The following is a 17422-nucleotide window of genomic DNA, read 5'->3' as shown; positions in this document are numbered from 1 at the left end:
ACAAGTTATAAATGATGGACTCGAGAGACACGTGACTTACGGGTGGATTCTCCAGAGGCAGCTGTTCTCCCTCTTTCTCTATGTCACCATTAGGAATCAGGAGTGTCTCGCGCAAATCAATAAATAGCTCAAGAAAACATGGCAGACAGTGAGTTACTGATAGGCGGTCACTGGCTACGTTTCCTTGGATGTAAATACTTGACTGGAGGAAACGTCTGTTCATTAACGTAAGAGCATTTTACCTCAGAGCTTATACGAGCAATCTCTGTAGTTGTCCAATTCTGTAATTTTCGACAGAGGTTTTGCTGAATGGCAGCCAAACAGCTGATGCTTCCGGGCCTCTAAATCTGTTTAATAAAATTATCTGTTACAAGGTAAGCAAATACCCATCATGGAACTATTATTATTTATTCAATCTTTCATATTTATTTAATTTTTGTGATTGTTTTGAGCTAAAATGGCTAATTTCGCGGGCAATTTTTCCACAAGTTGTGAAAACAATACATTTTTACATCAAGATCAAACTTTTTGCATTTTATATCAGTTTTAACCAAAGAAACGAGAGCTGTAAGCGCACACAGTGGTGCATGCTGTAAAGTCAGACCGAGGTGAGTGAGAGGAGGGCGGTGAGCAAATGTAAAAAAAAAAAAAAGTACTTGCTTAACCGCACTTCAGTCTGAATGCCTTAAAGGGACTATACGGAGTTTAAAAATGTTAAAATTATGTATTTTCCTCCCCCTACATGTTCAGGCCATGTCCTAATGTGTAGAATGAGCTCAGACCTGTTCACCACAACTGCCTCTAAAATCACTGTCACTCAAAAAGTTGTTACTTCGGGTCCAAATTGCCGTCATGCACGAGCTTAATATAGAAGCTGCAGTTACACGTAAGACCTAAGGTGGCAGTATTGAGTATAAAGTAACTTGCCCTTGTAATCTAGCCCCTCTAAACCCCCGGAGGCGCTGGTCACCACTTTCCTAAATGCAATTAAGTCAATTTAACTGATCAGAAACTCACTTTAGTTGCAGATTTAAGAAATAGTTGCAAAGAAAATTGCAGATTATTGAAATAGTTGCAGGAAAGTTGCGGCCGCACTGAATTTGCGGAGTTTGCTTGATTTTGCTTCATAGTTGCGATCGCATCTGCAAAATCCTGGGGGGACTGTTTAATAAACTAAACTAGGGGTCCCCAACTAAATCAGCTCGAAGTCCGCAAAGTTTTCTTTCGTAACTTTCAACATATGTCCAGGGTCCATAATGCTGTTCTTGAAAATGTTATTAAATTTTGCCATTTTATTTCTAAGTTATTGAAATTTTTAATTCAGCCTTAGAAATTAAGTATATTGAGGGGATGAAAAGGCTTTGGGGTCCGGACTAAAGCCTCTGGAGGTCCGGATCTGGTTCCAGGTCTGCCAGTTGGGGACCCCTGGTCTAAACTGTCTTCCACAGCCAGTGACGCTATTTTAATTATTCAGTGTTAGCCATTAGCTTCAAAACAAGAACGTTACACCGTAATGAACAGGGAAGTTTCCTCCAGTGAAGTCTTGATGTGATGTTTTAAAGATAATGCTACAGACAGTTCATTAGTAACTCTCCGCCTGCCATGTAATCTTGAGCTATTTCTCTATTTGGACAAGACACTGCTACAAACACATAGTGAAATAACGGGACAGGAAGAGCAGCACCTGAGAATTCACACAGAAGTCACGTGTTTACATACAATAGCTTCTGTCAAAGAGACCAACGAAACATCCAGGATTACTGACAAACAAATGAAACAAACCCCATATGTGTGTGTTTGATGAGGATAAAAAAAACACTACACTAAAAAAAGACAACTTTGCATAATATAGGACCTTTAGGATTTTATCATTAAAAGCTTATGTGAGTTATATGAAGAGAAATGTTTTCAACAGTCTTTTTTTTTTTTTTCATAGGCAGCCAAGCAAGCACAATGGAGCGATGGTGTGAACTAAAGTATTTTTTCTTAGGCACAAACGTTCTCTCATCCACTCACCTTTCAGTAGCCCTATAGAACTAGAGCCATAAAAGAAGATTTCTATATAAAATCTCCAGCAAAATCAGTCTCTTAAAAGGCCGGCCAGCAGGGGGCGTTTTAAAAATCTATCAGGTTGATGCTTGCATATTTCATGACGGAGAGGGGGGAGGGGGGTCGTGGTATCTTTTGTTTTTTTAGTTCAAACGGGCAGCGGCGAAAGAAAAGAGATCAATGCTGCAAATTAAGATTTTGGTTTAAAAATGATAAAATAGCTTATATACATTGGTGATTATTCTTGTGCAATTTTCTGTTTTTGTTTTTTTTTTCCGAGTTGAGGCCGAGTGAAAAGGGGAGGAGCGTCTACTCTTGGCCGAATCCTTCCGTCTCTTCGATGGCGAAAAGAAGCTTCTCCTTCAGCTGCTCGTAGCTTTTGTACGGGGGCAAGTCCAGACGATTGAAACTGGGGGGGAACGACAATGAATTAGTCAAAGTTTCAAAGCAGAAATGTATTATTCTTTTTCTCCAGAACTAGGATTTGAAATGTGTGAAACAGCAGCAGAATATAGTAGTTTGTAACGCTGTCTCACCAGGTGTGGCTCCTGGGCAGCCACGTGTCTTTCCCCACTTTCTCGATGCAGAACTTTTGAGGCCCGTTACTTCCTGCAATGACAGAAAATACACAGAGTTAGTGTTGTCATAGTTACTAAAACATAACCTCTGAACCGAGCACATTTTGTCCAGTTTGACTTTAACGAAATGTAAAAGCTTCTTGAAATAAGTGTCAAAATTGCAACAAAAACGTGATGAAAAAGTCACAAAAAACAACAAAGAGCAAAAAAAAAAAAAGGGTGGAAAAAGCAACAAAAATGTGATGAAAAAATGACAAAAATGTGATGAAAAAATTATGAAAAACATTATGAAAAAATTACAAAAATGTGATGAAAAATAGAAGGAAAAAAAGAAAAAAGAAAATAAATGTAAGAAAAAAAGAATAAAAAATTAAAAGATGTCAAAATGTGATGAAAAAATGAAAAAAATGTGATGAAAAATAAAATGAAAAAAATGAAAAGTGTAAGAAAAAATGTCAAAACGTGATGAAAATATAAAAAAAAAGGGGTGGAAAAAATGTGATGAAAAATTGACAAAAAAATGATGAAAAAAATGACAAAAAATGTGATGAATAAATGACAATAAAATGGATGAAATAATGACAAAAAATGTGATGAATAAATGACAAAAAATGTGATGAAAAAATGACAAAAAATGTGATGAAAAAATGACAAAAATTGGATGAAAAAATGAAAAAATGTGATGAAAAAATGACAAAAAAAGTGATGAAAAAAATGACAAAAAATTTAGACAGAAAAAAAGATTGTGTGGCTGTAGTGAAGCTTTGGCGAGTGTTTTAATTCACGGTGAAAGGACTGAGCTTAGCAAGAGATCGAGAGGTGAAGATAGTATTTCCTGGACACGTAGGACCACAGGAGGAGCTGGGGAAGATCCAAAGATTACTCAAAGCTGTGCCAGTGCCTTTAAACAAAGCTCCAGAAATGTTTTTGATGAGAGAACATTGTAACAGAGTAAAAAGACAATCAAAACCAGAAGATGACATCATGTGCAAGTCTGTTGTCCTTGTTGCGTTCCTCACCCATGAGTTCAGCGAAGCCTCCGAGCGGTAACCTGCAGGTGCCCGTGACGAACTGCATCAGCCGCAGACGGACCTCGTTGTCCACTTCTTTCACCAACTGCACAAACAACACAGCACAGTCTCAATAACACATTTCATTCTCACTTAACCTCTTAACCCCCACTTTAACAGAACACATTTTCACCATGATCTAAAAAAAAAGGCCAGAAGACTTACAAAACGGAGCCGATTTTTCCTTGTTTTGTTTCCATCACTTCACTTTGTTGTAATTCTTTTGTGCTCTTTTTTGTTGTATTGTTGCTTATTTTGAGGCTTTTTTGTCACAAGTTTTTTGGCTGCATTTTTGATGCTCTTCCTTTACTTTTTTGAGCCGTTTTCATCTTTGTTTAAGTCTCGTTTTCGCTCCATTTTGACGCTGTTTTCAAGAAGATTTGGGTAACGCCGCCCTGGATACCTGAAAATGGTTTAGCAAATCTCTTAAATCTTTGCTTCTTAGTGATTGCTATTTTCCTCTTGGGATCCATTTCTAAACCCAGTATTGAATTATGTTGGATTGTGTTTTCTGACAATGTATTTTAATTGACTTTATTTTTTTTGACAATTGCATGCCTCACATTTCGAGTTTTCCCGATGGGCCGACGTACTTTTGGGCCGGTCAGACCGAGACAAGGCCCATTTTACCTTACACCAGCCCACAATTAACGGGAAAAGCCATCAGAATCTCCATCATTACACTTATGCAATTACACAACTCCTTCACTAGAGGGATGTGACGCCTTTTAGACCCTGCTGGTGGCACGCTTTCTTGAGTCATGGTTCCCAGAAAATCTCGTATAATGAGCGATGGGCCTCTGGAACATAACACTCATGCCCCTCACATTGCGAATATAAGAGGAAATAGTTTATTGTAACTCCCTCCAGGACCCACAGAACCTCAGACCTCTATTTTTTGTACATTTTAGACAAATGTTTGCAAAGAAGTGCATGCTGGGAGTTGTCAGGTGACTCCGTCTTGCCCCTCGTCGTCAGTGCAGTTTGGAAATCTTCTAGTTTCCATTGAAAGGATTTACAATGTTTGGCCTTTTTTGGACTTCTATTCTCACTCCACACCTCCATAACTCCGTGGTGAGTTTTACCATTTCATCTTCAACCTACAGTGGGATCATTTGTTGGTTTTGAGAAGTTTATTTGTGTTGCAGTCACGAGTGGAACTTCATTAACGGACCGCATATTTTAAGATTGTTAAGTAATTTTACAAAAATTCCTTCAAGTTATTAATGACTAGATTAAAGTGTTGAGTGCTATGATGTGTTAGCTTGAATTCGGCAGAAACAATATGCGACTATTGTCCTCGATTCGTAGCTTATACAGTTTTAGTTCAAGCCAAGGGCTTATTGTTTTGCTTATCACCTCGACTATTGCATTTCTTAGAGGGCCGGTCTTGACCCAAAAGTCCCGGGCCGATTTTTTCTGCCAGTCCAGCCCTGTTTTAACTTATGGAGGTTTCCACTCATTAAGCCCCTTGAAGGTTTTCGGTAACCTCCCATCACATTTGTGAAACCAGATGTAATCATGCTATTGTGTTATTAGGTGAAAATAAATCAAAATCAAAAATCCCAAAACCTGCTGGAGAAAATGTGCTCGGTTTTAATTTAAAATTGCTGTTCTTTAACTTATTCTTCATTTAGAACCATTTTTAAAACGCACAATTGGATATTACGAGATTTCTGAACCAGGCTTTCAATCTGCGATGATGTTTAAAACTACACCATTACAAATTATTTCGTTTTTCTATCAATTTCATCAATTTCATGTAACGTTGCCACAAGAGTTTCCATTTCTGCAGGGATTACGCTTCCATCTGCACTGCACGGGCTCCCGTTCTGAATAAAATGTCGTAAAGCAGTCCCTAAAAATATCCTCACAGTTGGTCCGTACCTGCCAGAACCATATGATCTGTTTGCTGTTCCTGGTGTAGTGTCGGTACACAGTGTTTCTCTGCCAGTCCTGAAGGTCCACCTCCTGCATCCCACACAGCATCACCTGCAAACACGGGAGAATCAGCACAATTCGCACTTACGTAGCACTTTTCCACCTCCGCTGGGCATTCGGAGCGACGTACACAGAGCAGCGAACACAATAACGCCAGCCTGCACTCGTGTATTTACAGGAGCACATTCATCTACCTCCAGTTCTTTCTCGTCGAAGTACTGCAGCCACTGAAGAGGAACCACTTCGTTGAAGCCGTCCAAAAAGGCTTTGGTTTGACCCTCCACACCTCGAGAAAACCTCCACTCGGCCATCAGGCTGAGACACAGAAACACAGTCACCACGTTATACACTTGTCAGGATTTTGGTTAGATTTATATAAGTATTGTTTATTAAGTGAATGTCCAGTTGCAAGTTATAAGTATCGCTGTAGACCAGTGGTTCTCAAACTGGCCTCTTAATCTCAATGTCCTTTACAGTTGTAGAGGTACATTTCTATTTACAGGGCTCTACAAGCAGCAGTATGGCGATGCTTATGTGTGTTATAATGCACAAACAATATTTCCAATGGCAGAAATACAAAATCTGTGTCTTTATAATTTCAAAAGCTTTGTATCCATTCCAGTAAACAGAAAAATTATGGAAAATGTGAATATTCTACAGTGAATTGGAGAAAACGGAAACGTTTCGGGGGAAAAATAGTGTAAAATTGGCAGAAATTTGAAGAACTTGAAGAGGAAGAATTTGAAGAAGAATTTGAAGAAGTTGAAGAATTTGAAGAAGTTGAAGAATTTGAAGAATAATTTGAAGAAGAAGAAGTTGAAGAAGAAGAAGTTCTTGCTGTGAAGCAAGAACTACTGTGTACAGAAGCTGAAATCAATTATAATGCTTATAAAGTCTTATATTTTCAGGATTTAGTCCATGTTTTGGTGGATTTTAGCCTAGTTTCTAAGTTTTAGTCTGGATTTGGACTTGTTCTATTCCTGGTGCTGCTTGGGCGTAGAGGTCGACTGAGATGGGGTTTTCTAAGGCCGATGCCGAAATGCACAGGCAATATTTTTGGTGGATTTTTCCACATGTCTATAAACCTGTGTATGTAGCTTCTAAACTGTAAAATGTGCCAGTGTTGAACTGTAACAGCAGAGGGCGCTTTATTAGGGCTGATTTATTCAGGACATTTATGTTTAGCACGCGCTTCAGAGGGAGCAGCACATTACAAAACACTCCTTCTCTTATGGTTACGAAGTATATAAAAATATGATCAGAGGTGGACAAACATGGGACCGATTTTCATTGTGATGTTTCTTGGCTCCTCTGAGGCCTCGACCTGAAGTCTTTTTCACTTTCAGTTTCGGAGATATCGGCCTTTTACCGGCATTAGATCGGCCGATATGGCAAAATACCCAAATATCGGACGATATAAATGGTCGACAATGGCAAACTCGCCAACTTGTTATGTACAGGAAGGTCCCGGATCTTTTAAATGCTTTACAATAAAATCAAATATTCCAACACATAATTAGTAGATGCTTAAATGCCGCCTTTTGCTTTATTTGTAGCTCGTCTGTCTTTAATGACGTACAAATATGTCAAAATCTGGAAATAACAGCAGAAGACAAAGCCCACCACAGCTGCTCCACTGTGTTTATAACAACTTCCTGTAGCAAACAACAAACTCATTAAAATTAATACCTCAAAGAAATATACTTTAACGACCCTTTTCAGGAAATACTGAGATGTACAGTTTACGCTTGTTAGCCACCTGTTAGCCATTTATTCCCATTTATTCCCGAGCCGTCCACTGTAGATATCAAATTCAACGTCTGCTGTAACTTCTAAAACATACCCTTTTACTTATCCCCCCGTTTATTTACAGAGGAAAAGACAAAGACGGCTTTTGTATTATAAATATTTGAATGGCAGGTGTCAGATATTTTTCCAGCACTTCCAGTTGATATGTGAACAGCGTATTATTTCACCACGTGTTGCTTCTGGCATGATATCTGTGCATTCTGTGTCCCCAGCCTGTTTTCGTTGCATAAATTATCTCAGCTTTTGTGTTATCTTAAGCGTTGTGTGATCTTTCGGGGCTGGAGACGGTACCTTATGTACTCCTCCTTGTTCTCCTCTGTGACCAGGATGTTGACTCCATCTGGTTTGAGGTCGTGGGACGTGATTTTCCCCAGGATCTCCATGTCGACGGAGAAGTACATCTCCAGCCCGCACTCCTCGATGTTGTTGTCCCTGAAGGAAGCATGTGTGACAGAAGAGATAAGATAAGATGGTACTTTATTGATCTCACAGATGGAGAAATTGCATTCGATGAGAGAGCATCCGGCAGCAGCACCCATTCAGTGCGCACCACTCTCACAAAACGCCGTTACACTTTGAACTTTATTGATGCAGTTTGCAGAAAGGGAAAGAAGTTAACCACTTAAAGGGATATTTCAGGATTTTTGACATAGGGCCTCATTTCCTAGTTATCCAGAGTGTTTTTTTTTTTTTTTGTGTAATTCATGCAGTTCTTATATTTGAAGAGTTTCGTGGCGCTAGGCTAGTGCAAGGCTAGTGCATTTCTATGGTATCAGCTAGCCTGCATTAAAAACAGTGTGACCCGCTCCACAGTGCACCTGAGGCAAATCACTTATAACGCCAGACTAACCATATAAATGTCTGTGTCAATAGAGTAATTTTAACAATTTTTTCATTTAAAATACCTTATATTTGAGCAGCATCAGCTTCGTGGTTATATAAGCTACACGGCGGCGGAGTGATCTGCTAGAAAATAGTCCCTCAAAATGCGATCATTCATGTTTCAAAAATTATTCTATCGACAGGAACAGGTCTGAGCTCATTCTTACTCTCCAGCGCTCTGAGGTCTGAGGGCCAGGGCAAGCTCCAGCTCCAGCTTGTGGTTCCTAAGACGAACCGTAAAACCAGAGGGGACAGAGCGTTCTCCGTTGTCGGCCCTAAGCTGTGGAACGCTCTGCCCCTTCACGTCCGAACGGCCCCCACCCTGGAGTGTTTTAAACCTCGTCTTAAAACCCACTTTTATTCTCGTGCTTTTAACACCGCGTGAGTTGTGTGGTCCTCTGTGTCTTTTCTTTTCTTTTATTGTTTTAACAATTTTATTAAACTTCTTTTATTATTGCATCTTATTTATGTTTTAAAGTATTTTATCGTTTTAGCTGAATGTATAGTTTGGTTTCACTTGATTTTATTATATTTATTTATTTTTTTATTCCTATATTGCCGATTTTATGTGCAGCACTTTGGAAACACTTGTTTATAAAATGTGCTATATAAATAAAGTGGATTGGATTGGATTCTACACTTTAGGACATTGTTAGAACATGTAGGGGGAGGAAAATACTTAATTTTAACATTTTTAAACTCCGTATTGTGCCTTTAACCCAACACATTATCTCCGGTTCAGCTTTACCCAAATCTAAAAGCTTCTCGACTGGAGAGTTTACAGCCTATAGGCCAGAGTAACGCCGCATTTGAAAGCTAAGACCTACAAAAATGACAGTGACTATTCTGTTTGGTTGTCAATGCATTTTTGTCACATTTTTTTGTAGTTTTTTATCTTGTTTATCTTTTTCTTGCTTTTTAGTCGTGTTTTTGCCACTTTCATTGTTACTTTTCAGGCACGTTTTGTTGCTCCTTTGTCACTTTTCTGTGGCTCTTTTTTTTTAATCACCTTTTCATTGTGTTTTTTTTCACATTTTTGTTGCATTTTCAAGAAGTTTTTAGATTTGAGTAAAGCCAAACTGGAGAAAATGTGCTTGGTTCAGGTGGGGGTTAAGGGGTTATTAATCCTTCTTTCTCTGTAAGGCACCTTCTGCGTGACCGGTGATTGGAAAACCCCAAGTGAAACATGAGGTGCAGGATATTACGTCCTTCTGGCTTCAAATCACGTTATTAAATTTCACAGTAGAACACAAACAACTAATAACTTTTTTGGCCCAACAAACTCATTTGGTTTCTATAACAGACCGATGTTCTGTTTCCTGCAGCGTTTTTAATTCCGTTTTGATGGACTGTCGTTACCTGATCCAGATGAGGGAGTTGTAAAACTCGGGGTCGATGGACTCCAGGTCTTTGAGGATGAGCTTCTTGTTGAGCATTCGTTTGTAGAAAGGCAGCGAGAAACCAGTGTCGATGAACTTTCCATGAAAAAGTGCCTGGTTTTAAACAAAAAGACATGTTAGTCAAAGAAAGCTAAAAGCACACGGTGAAAAGATGGAAGAGATAATTGTGAAATTGCCGAGAGACTTGGGCCCCTTTAACCTGGCCCTTTCTCCACTTGATTGAATATAACTTGATACTATGTGGGTCATCAAGGCTATTGCATAAAATATTGGTTATTAAGAAAGTATAAAAGCAGTAAATCATCCTGGCAGAGGGGGGGTGGCTACAATGTGAAAAACTGCACGAAATATATGCTTCAATTATCCTTCAATGTCTCTGAGACAACCTGTCAGAAGCTGTTGACGACGACAGTGGTATATTTGGTTACTTATTAAAGCCTGTTGGGCAACTTAAAGGGATGTTTCAGTATTTTCACATAAGGCCTCATTTCCTTGTTATCCATAGTGTTGTTTAATTCTGGAGATATTTTTTTTCTTAATTCATGCAGTCCTTATATTTGAAGAGTTTAGTGGTGCTAGGCTATGGTAAGATGAATTATCGCATTTTGAGGGACTATTTTCTAGCAGATCACTACGCCGATGCGCAGCTTATACAACCACGAAGCTGATGCTGCTCAAATATAACTGCAAAATGGTGATATTATTCTATCGACACAGACATTTATATGGCTAGTCTGGCGTTATAAGTGATTTCCTCAGGTGCTCTGTGGAGCGGGTCAGACTGTTTTTAATGCAGGCTAGCGGTTACCATAGAAATGCACTAGCCTAGCACCACTGAACTCTTCAAATTTAAGAACTGCATGAATTTAAAAAAAAAATCTCCAGAAATAAACAACACTGGATATATAGGAAATTAGGCCCAATGTCAAAAATCCTGAGATATCCCTTTAAGGCTGATTGATGAAATGGGAGTAACTGTGCAAGGAAACCCATCTCAGTTCAAGGGAGGACATGAAAACTCCAGGGCAGAGGCTCGGGGACACTTGAAGCCAGCTGCCAAAATGTTTTCACTGACATAAAAAAGCAATGCACAGATGCTGCTGCTACTCGGGTGCTTTTATACTGTGTGTAGTTTAGGTGATTATAGTCTATTCATGTTCGGCCATATCTGGTTCAGGAATCCTCCCAGAGCCTTTTTACTGACGGTCAAAGGCGGTCAAACCCATTTGACCAGACTTATTACACTCATATTTAAGTGTGGTTGCACTCACCATAGCGATGAAGCGTCCTATAAAGCAGAAGTAGGAGAGGTGGTCCGGGTTGATGGCGGAGGCAGGGTTGATCTGCAGACAGTAGTTGCTCTTCCCGGCGTATTCGAACAGACAGTACATGGGGTTCAGCACCTCGTGGGACAGAAGGAAGAACCACTCTCTGAAAAACACAACACACGCTTTTAATTGACACTGATTCTCACAGGGGTTTTATTCACCCTCTTTTTTATTGTAGTTTTATGTAATCATTCGTAATGTAATAGATCAGGGGTGGCCAACATGCGGCCCTCGAGCCGCATGCGGCTCTTGGCCAATCGGAGTGCGGCTCTTTGCATGATTGGAGATGTTTAATACAATGCGGCTCTTTGCAAAATAATTGGTAAATATTTCCCATAAACTGTAACAGTCTTTGACCAAAAATCCAACCATAGTCCTACAGACCCTGTTTCCATCTCTAAACACATGAATGAGAGTCTGTATCTCCCTCTTTTTCGAGGCAGTGTGTAAAAGGAGCCCGTGCGGCCTCAGTCAAAGCGGGATGTAGGTTGAACAACAGGCAGGCAGATCGTGGCTCTGGGATTTGCTTCTGTGCTTTTCAGGTTTCTGATCAGCTACTCTTTATTTGATGTAATTTGGCTTCATATTCACAGAAAAAGATCAAAATTAGGAAATGGAAAAAAGCGGAGCTCTTTTGAAGCGTATGATGCGAAAGCGCGACATCGTAACGCGGAAATACGCAAAGTCACTTTTCATTCACATGTGACAGTAACTGTAACAAATGCAACATAAAACAGACTCTCAGTCGTCCAGTGGCTCCTGGTTAAAGTTCATGGACTTTATGCAGCCTAGAGTGCGTTCTCTGCACAGTCCAGTCAGGACGAAGCTGCAGGCACTGAGCGCACAGGCCAGGGGCGAATCAGAGAAGGGGGTCAGTGGGCAGGGCCCCCCATACAAACACACCTCAGCATGAAGAAAAAAAAAAAAAATCTAATTCTGTCTCAGTCAGAGCAGAACAGCACAAAATTTAAGTTAATATACATGTATTTCAATCTTGGTGAGGAGTAACACCATTAAATCTAACACAATTGTTGAATAAAAAAAGCAAAAGGCCAGGCATAAAGTTATAGTTTACTGTGATTAAATAAAATGGTCACATTCTATTTAATCACAATAAACTACCGCCCCGGGATCTCGCTAATGGTCGGTGCCTTTGTGGCTCTTCATAGGATCAAGGTTGAAAATTTCAGTTACTTGGCCACCCCTGTAATAGACAGTTCTAGTTTCTGCCACTGCTGCTGCTTAAAAGTTTGACAGCATATTCTATTCAAATAATAATAATTTAAAAAATGTGGTCAGTGAAGAACATAGTTTCCCATAGCTTCAAGTGCAACAGCTATGGAAAAATAATTTAGGTGAGTGAGGAAAACACCCATAAAGTGAACATAGCAATAGTATATAATAGTTTTTTTTACCGAGCCAGGCCTCCGTAGTCCAGCCCCTCCTCTCCCCGGAATATGACATACAGTCTCCTCCGCAAGTCGTAAGGCTTTAGGGCCATTATCTACAACACAAAACATACATTTGCACCTACAGCACCTCCATCACCAACACACGCTGTAAAACTGACATAACAATCGGGGGAAACCCAAACCAGACTTTATGGTGGTCAATGGCTGCAGTTAAAATGGCCGACAGAGGGTAATGATAACAGTAAATTAAGGTGATAAAACAGACGCACTTGTTGGAAAGAGTCCTCGAACAATGTTTGTCTGGAGACGGTGATCTTGACGTGGCTGGGAAGAGCGTTGGACTGAGGGGAAAAGAGCGGCAAGTCAGATTCATTTATTCATTCACATGGGACAGGCCAACATTTTTTATGTGTATTGGAGATTAACATAGACTGAGTGAGTGAAGGAGCCAGTAAAGTGTCTACATGAGAGTGGTGGGAATTCTTTATCCAGAAAGGAATGTCTTTTATGGTTAAAATAGACACAGGTAGTGAATCTGTAAAATCTTTCATAAGGTGAACAGGTGTGAAGAAGTCAAGTAGACTATTCATAATGAGTTAGGCATTAACTGTAGTCGTTCTTAACACCTTAATCAACCCCATTTTCTCCAGTGTTACCCAAATCTAAAAGCTTCTTCACTGGAGTTTACAGCCTATCAGCCAGTATAACCCCTCATTTGAAAGCTAAGACCTGCAAAATTCATTTAAGCTTTTTCCTTGTTTGTGTTATCATGTTTTAGTTGTTTTGTTGCGTTTTTTAAATCACGTTTTCATTGCTTTTTTTGTCACATTTTTGTCACTTTTCATTACTGTTTCGTAGCATTTTGGTCGCATGTACTTTTTTTTTGATCAAGAAAATAATGCATCAGTTTTATATAGCGCTTTTCTGGACACTCAAAGACGCTTTACATTGCATTATTCATTCACTCCATACTTGGTGGTGGTAAGCTACTATTGTAGCCACAGCTGCCCTGGGGTAGACTGACGGATGCGGACGGTGCAACTAGTCTGTGCTATCGGCCCCTCCGACCACCACCAACCACTCACTCACTGGTGTTCTCTAGAGGGTCTACCATCCAAGTACCGACCAGGCCCTTCCCTGCTTAGCTTCCGAGGTCTGACGGGATCGGGCAGAGCAAAGGCGGTTTGACCATAGACATGAAAATGTGACCAAAACATGTCAAAAAAAGCAATGAAAATGTGACAAACAGGTCACAAAAATGAAAACCCAACCATAAAAGGACAAAAACGTGAGGAAGAAGTTTAGATGAGTTTTGTAGGTCTTAGCCTTAAAATTTGGATAAATTAATTTTAATTTTTCACTGAGATCATGTATTGATGATGGGAGACTGTGACAAAGCTTTCTCCAGCACATCCCAAAGATTCTCAATGGGTCTCAGATCTGGATTCTGTGGTGTTTAATCCACCTCATGCTCCCTATACCACTCTTTCACAATGTGAGCCTGATGAACCCTGGCATCGTCATCCTGGAATACGCCCGTGCCATCAGGGAAGAAGAAACCCACTGATGGAATAACCTGGTCATTCAGGTAGTGTGGCTGAATCTAGACCTGACCGACTGCAGCAACCCCAGATCAGAACAGTCAGTTAAACCCAGGTGGCGACGTTTCTTTTGGGCAGGCCGTGTATATAAGACTTTAAACATTTAGATTAGTGGGATTTCGGCTTTACCCAATTCTAAAAGCTTCTCGGCTGGAAAGCTTGGCCAGTCATTTGAAAGCTAAGGTGGAGGTTAAGAGATTAAACATTTACAGACCTTAGCTATGATGTGCAGCCCCATATATTTGCTTGAGGAAAATAATAGTCCCACCACAAGCAAACTCACCCCCCCGGTTTAGAACACAAACCAGACACACATGTGTAGTAGTGCTGCAGATATGGAGGACATACCTGGCACAAGTATCTGAAATGAGCGAGTTTCCACCTGAAGCTGCGCTCGTAGGCAATCTGAGGGCCTTTGGTGCTGGACAGAATTACAAAAACAGGTCAGAATCTGCTCATTTTTACCAGTCCCTCGGCCCACATGAAGAATGATCTTTAAAGGTGATCATACACGGAGGACTTCCCGGTGCGAGGGTCACTGAAGGTGGTGGTTCTCGTGTTGTGGTCCACGAAGTATCGCACGCCTTCCCTCGTGTACCGAATCTCCCACCCCTCGGGCAGCGGGTCCTCGTTCTGTAGCCTGAAAACAAGGATTTGATCAGCAAAAGAGTCTCGTATTAAGGCTGTGTGTCTTAAAAAAAAACACTATAACAAATGCAAAGGCTTTCATCTGTTCTTGGCACCATTCATGTAATGTATAAAGTTACAATAAAATGAAACGCAGTCCAGTCTTGTTCTCTGAGGGGATATTTGCGATTTTAAGCTGCTACTCTCCAAGAGATTTGAAATAAACACACACGGTGTATAGTGTTACATTATTGCTACAGAAATAAGTCATGCTTTGGCCAAGGTTTTGATTCATGTGCGATTCAGCTAAACAAACTAAAAGTCCAATATATTTTCAAGCTGAGGACGGCACCATTACTTCATTTCTTCTACTGGGTATTCCCTCATCGCAACTTTGAAAAATGTTGATGACAATGACGTGGGCAAGTAAAATGGAAAGGTTTTTTTTTATAATGCAGGCGTAATAGGACTAAACCACAACTAAATCAAGTAAAATGTTCTTCTTAAATTGGACTAAACTAGGACTTAACCCAATAAAATAAACAGGACTTAAAGGGGCTAAATGCAAGTCGGCCATTTTATACTCACTACTGCCACCTCAGGTCAAATGTGTAACTGCAGCTTCTATTAAGCTCGTACATGACGGCACTTCGGACCCGACGTAGCAACCTTTTGAGTGACAGTGCAGGATTTTAGAGGCCGTTGTGGTGAACAGGTCTGGAAAATGCTTAACTTTAACATTTTTAAACTCCCTATAGTCCCTTTAAAGCGGTAGGTGTAGGTGTCAGTAGTGAACCCTGCTCTGCCCCCTCCTCCTCTAACCCACGCTCCTCACTCTCTTCCACCACAGACCACAGGCTGCTCTGAGTGCATTCAATGAGATACAGAAATCTCATTAATCATGTTCAAAAAACACATTTATCAGCAGGTTAAATAAGATATGTAGCAATGTAAACATTATTATTATTATTTGCTAAACTATAACTTTGATGTAAGTTTGTTTTGGCATGAAAAAAAAGTCTATCTTTATTTTATTTTATTTATTTATTAATCAAAAAATTATGCTGAATATTTTCTGTTTCCTGAACAATCATAAAAGTACAAATGATTTCAAGAATGCCTCGATTGAGGAGAGGTCTCTGTTTCACACCTGCCCCCTGCTGGCCAGCCCTCACACCTGCGCAAGTAAACTGAGCAGCGCGGCCTGAGGACATTATCACACAGCACAGTTTGTTTTTGAGACATGGAACATGAAACACGAAGGGAAAATATTCCCAGCGGCATGAAAACGCTTCCTGTTGTCCCTATAAAATAAAAGGCATCAATGTTCCAGCCGCTGGAAGAGTGTTTGAAATGATAATTAATAAATGAACCTAATATTATAGGTTAAAATGGACACAAATCACGTTTTGCTTCATTTTCCTGGTCGTCCATTTTGCTCAAATAGAAATAAAGGCCTGTCTCTAATATTGGCCTGGTTCCAATAAAGGCCTGGTCCTCGATGTGCTTGAGTAAATAAAGGCCCCGGCCTATGTTAGAGAATTTACGGTAAGCCGCTTCTCTCTTTGCTCGGCTGCTCACCCTTGGGTTCGAGGATCCTCCCATTGTGTCGTCTTGGTGTTGTGGTTGACAAAGTACACTCTGTCATTGGAGTCCACGCGTCTCTCTGGAGAAGAATAAGACCACATTTAAGAAAAAATATTAAACCGTACCAAACCTCTCCTCTACCAAGACGGCGACTCACCCCATCCTGGAGGTAGAGGGCCTAGAGGGTCGTTCTCTGCAGACATCATGGACGCCTGAAAACACGGGACACAGACATAATGAAAACAAGTGGTAAAGTACAGGGAAAAATTGCACATCTTAAGCTAAAACGCGCTTCGAATTATTAGGCGTAAGTGATTTTTTGGCGACCACAATGTTATTTTTCTTCACAGTTTCCAACTCCAAAGTGCGATGAGAGAGACGAGTGGTCGTAGAAGGTCCACAGTCTGCATCAAATTACGATTGAGCTGTGATTTATCTGTGTCCGCCAAAGAGGGCAAGAAAAGATGTCACAGACTCCGAAAAGTATTTACAAAAGTGCCAAACTCGACTTCCAAACCTACTGCCAGGTTTTAGAAGGCATGGATCTGTATCTTTGAAGAAAACCATGATTTCATATTTCATCTCATATATCAGAGTCCTCCACTGCACGGCCAGCCATTCGAGGCCTTAAAGATGAAATATGAAAGTACTTTTCCCCCGGAGCAGACCTAAACTTAAACTAAAGACCTAAACTAAAGTCAGATGCGCAGGGCAAATCTTTAATGGCAGATTTAGTGTCTGGAGTCACAAAAAGTTGATTATAAACAAATCAAAAAACTGATTGCTCGGATGTAAAGATTTTGCAGCTAATGAAACCTAGGCGTTAATTGAACCTGCTTCAACCATCCCTGACATGTTCCAGCCGTATGAACCATCTTTGGCCCTGGGAACTTCAGGGAGGGGTCTCCTGGTGGTTCCCAGAGTCAATAACAAACACGGTGAGGCTGCGTTTCAGTTTCATGCAGCTAAAATCTGGAACAGTCTTCACGAGGATGTGAGACAGGCCTAAACTCTGACAATGTTCAAATCCAGGCTGAAAACAGTTCTTTTTTACTGAAAGTATTGTATCTGCACTCTTGCCTTTTACTGTAATTAACAAATTTTATGTTGATGTTTTTATTGATTTTATCTGTTTTCC

At 40.2% G+C, this 17422-nt stretch overlaps 1 protein-coding gene across 2 annotated transcripts in view; it reads right to left on the bottom strand.

Moving 5' to 3' along the window:
- Nucleotides 1-1692: 1692 nt before the first annotated feature.
- Nucleotides 1693-17422, bottom strand: part of wwp1 (WW domain containing E3 ubiquitin protein ligase 1) — a 44519-nt gene continuing 28789 nt past the window's right edge. For both annotated transcript variants that reach the window (XM_079576093.1, XM_079576094.1), the window contains exons 12-25: nucleotides 16442-16496; nucleotides 16279-16363; nucleotides 14582-14710; nucleotides 14419-14491; nucleotides 12739-12810; nucleotides 12473-12561; nucleotides 11001-11160; nucleotides 9689-9822; nucleotides 7739-7879; nucleotides 5833-5953; nucleotides 5585-5689; nucleotides 3647-3743; nucleotides 2586-2658; nucleotides 1693-2458 (exon numbers count right to left, since the gene is read on the bottom strand). In XM_079576093.1, coding sequence (XP_079432219.1) covers nucleotides 2359-2458; nucleotides 2586-2658; nucleotides 3647-3743; nucleotides 5585-5689; nucleotides 5833-5953; nucleotides 7739-7879; nucleotides 9689-9822; nucleotides 11001-11160; nucleotides 12473-12561; nucleotides 12739-12810; nucleotides 14419-14491; nucleotides 14582-14710; nucleotides 16279-16363; nucleotides 16442-16496 — 1434 coding nt within the window. In that variant the 3' untranslated portion in view covers nucleotides 1693-2358. The remainder of the gene's footprint in view (nucleotides 2459-2585; nucleotides 2659-3646; nucleotides 3744-5584; nucleotides 5690-5832; nucleotides 5954-7738; nucleotides 7880-9688; nucleotides 9823-11000; nucleotides 11161-12472; nucleotides 12562-12738; nucleotides 12811-14418; nucleotides 14492-14581; nucleotides 14711-16278; nucleotides 16364-16441; nucleotides 16497-17422) is intronic.

The sequence above is a fragment of the Gobius niger genome (assembly GCF_951799975.1).
Source record: "Gobius niger genome assembly, chromosome: 18".
In the NCBI taxonomy this organism is placed as follows: Eukaryota; Metazoa; Chordata; class Actinopteri; order Gobiiformes; family Gobiidae; genus Gobius; species Gobius niger.
The sequence above is the reverse complement of the archived record's forward strand: the minus strand, read 5'-3'. Positions and strand labels throughout refer to the sequence as shown.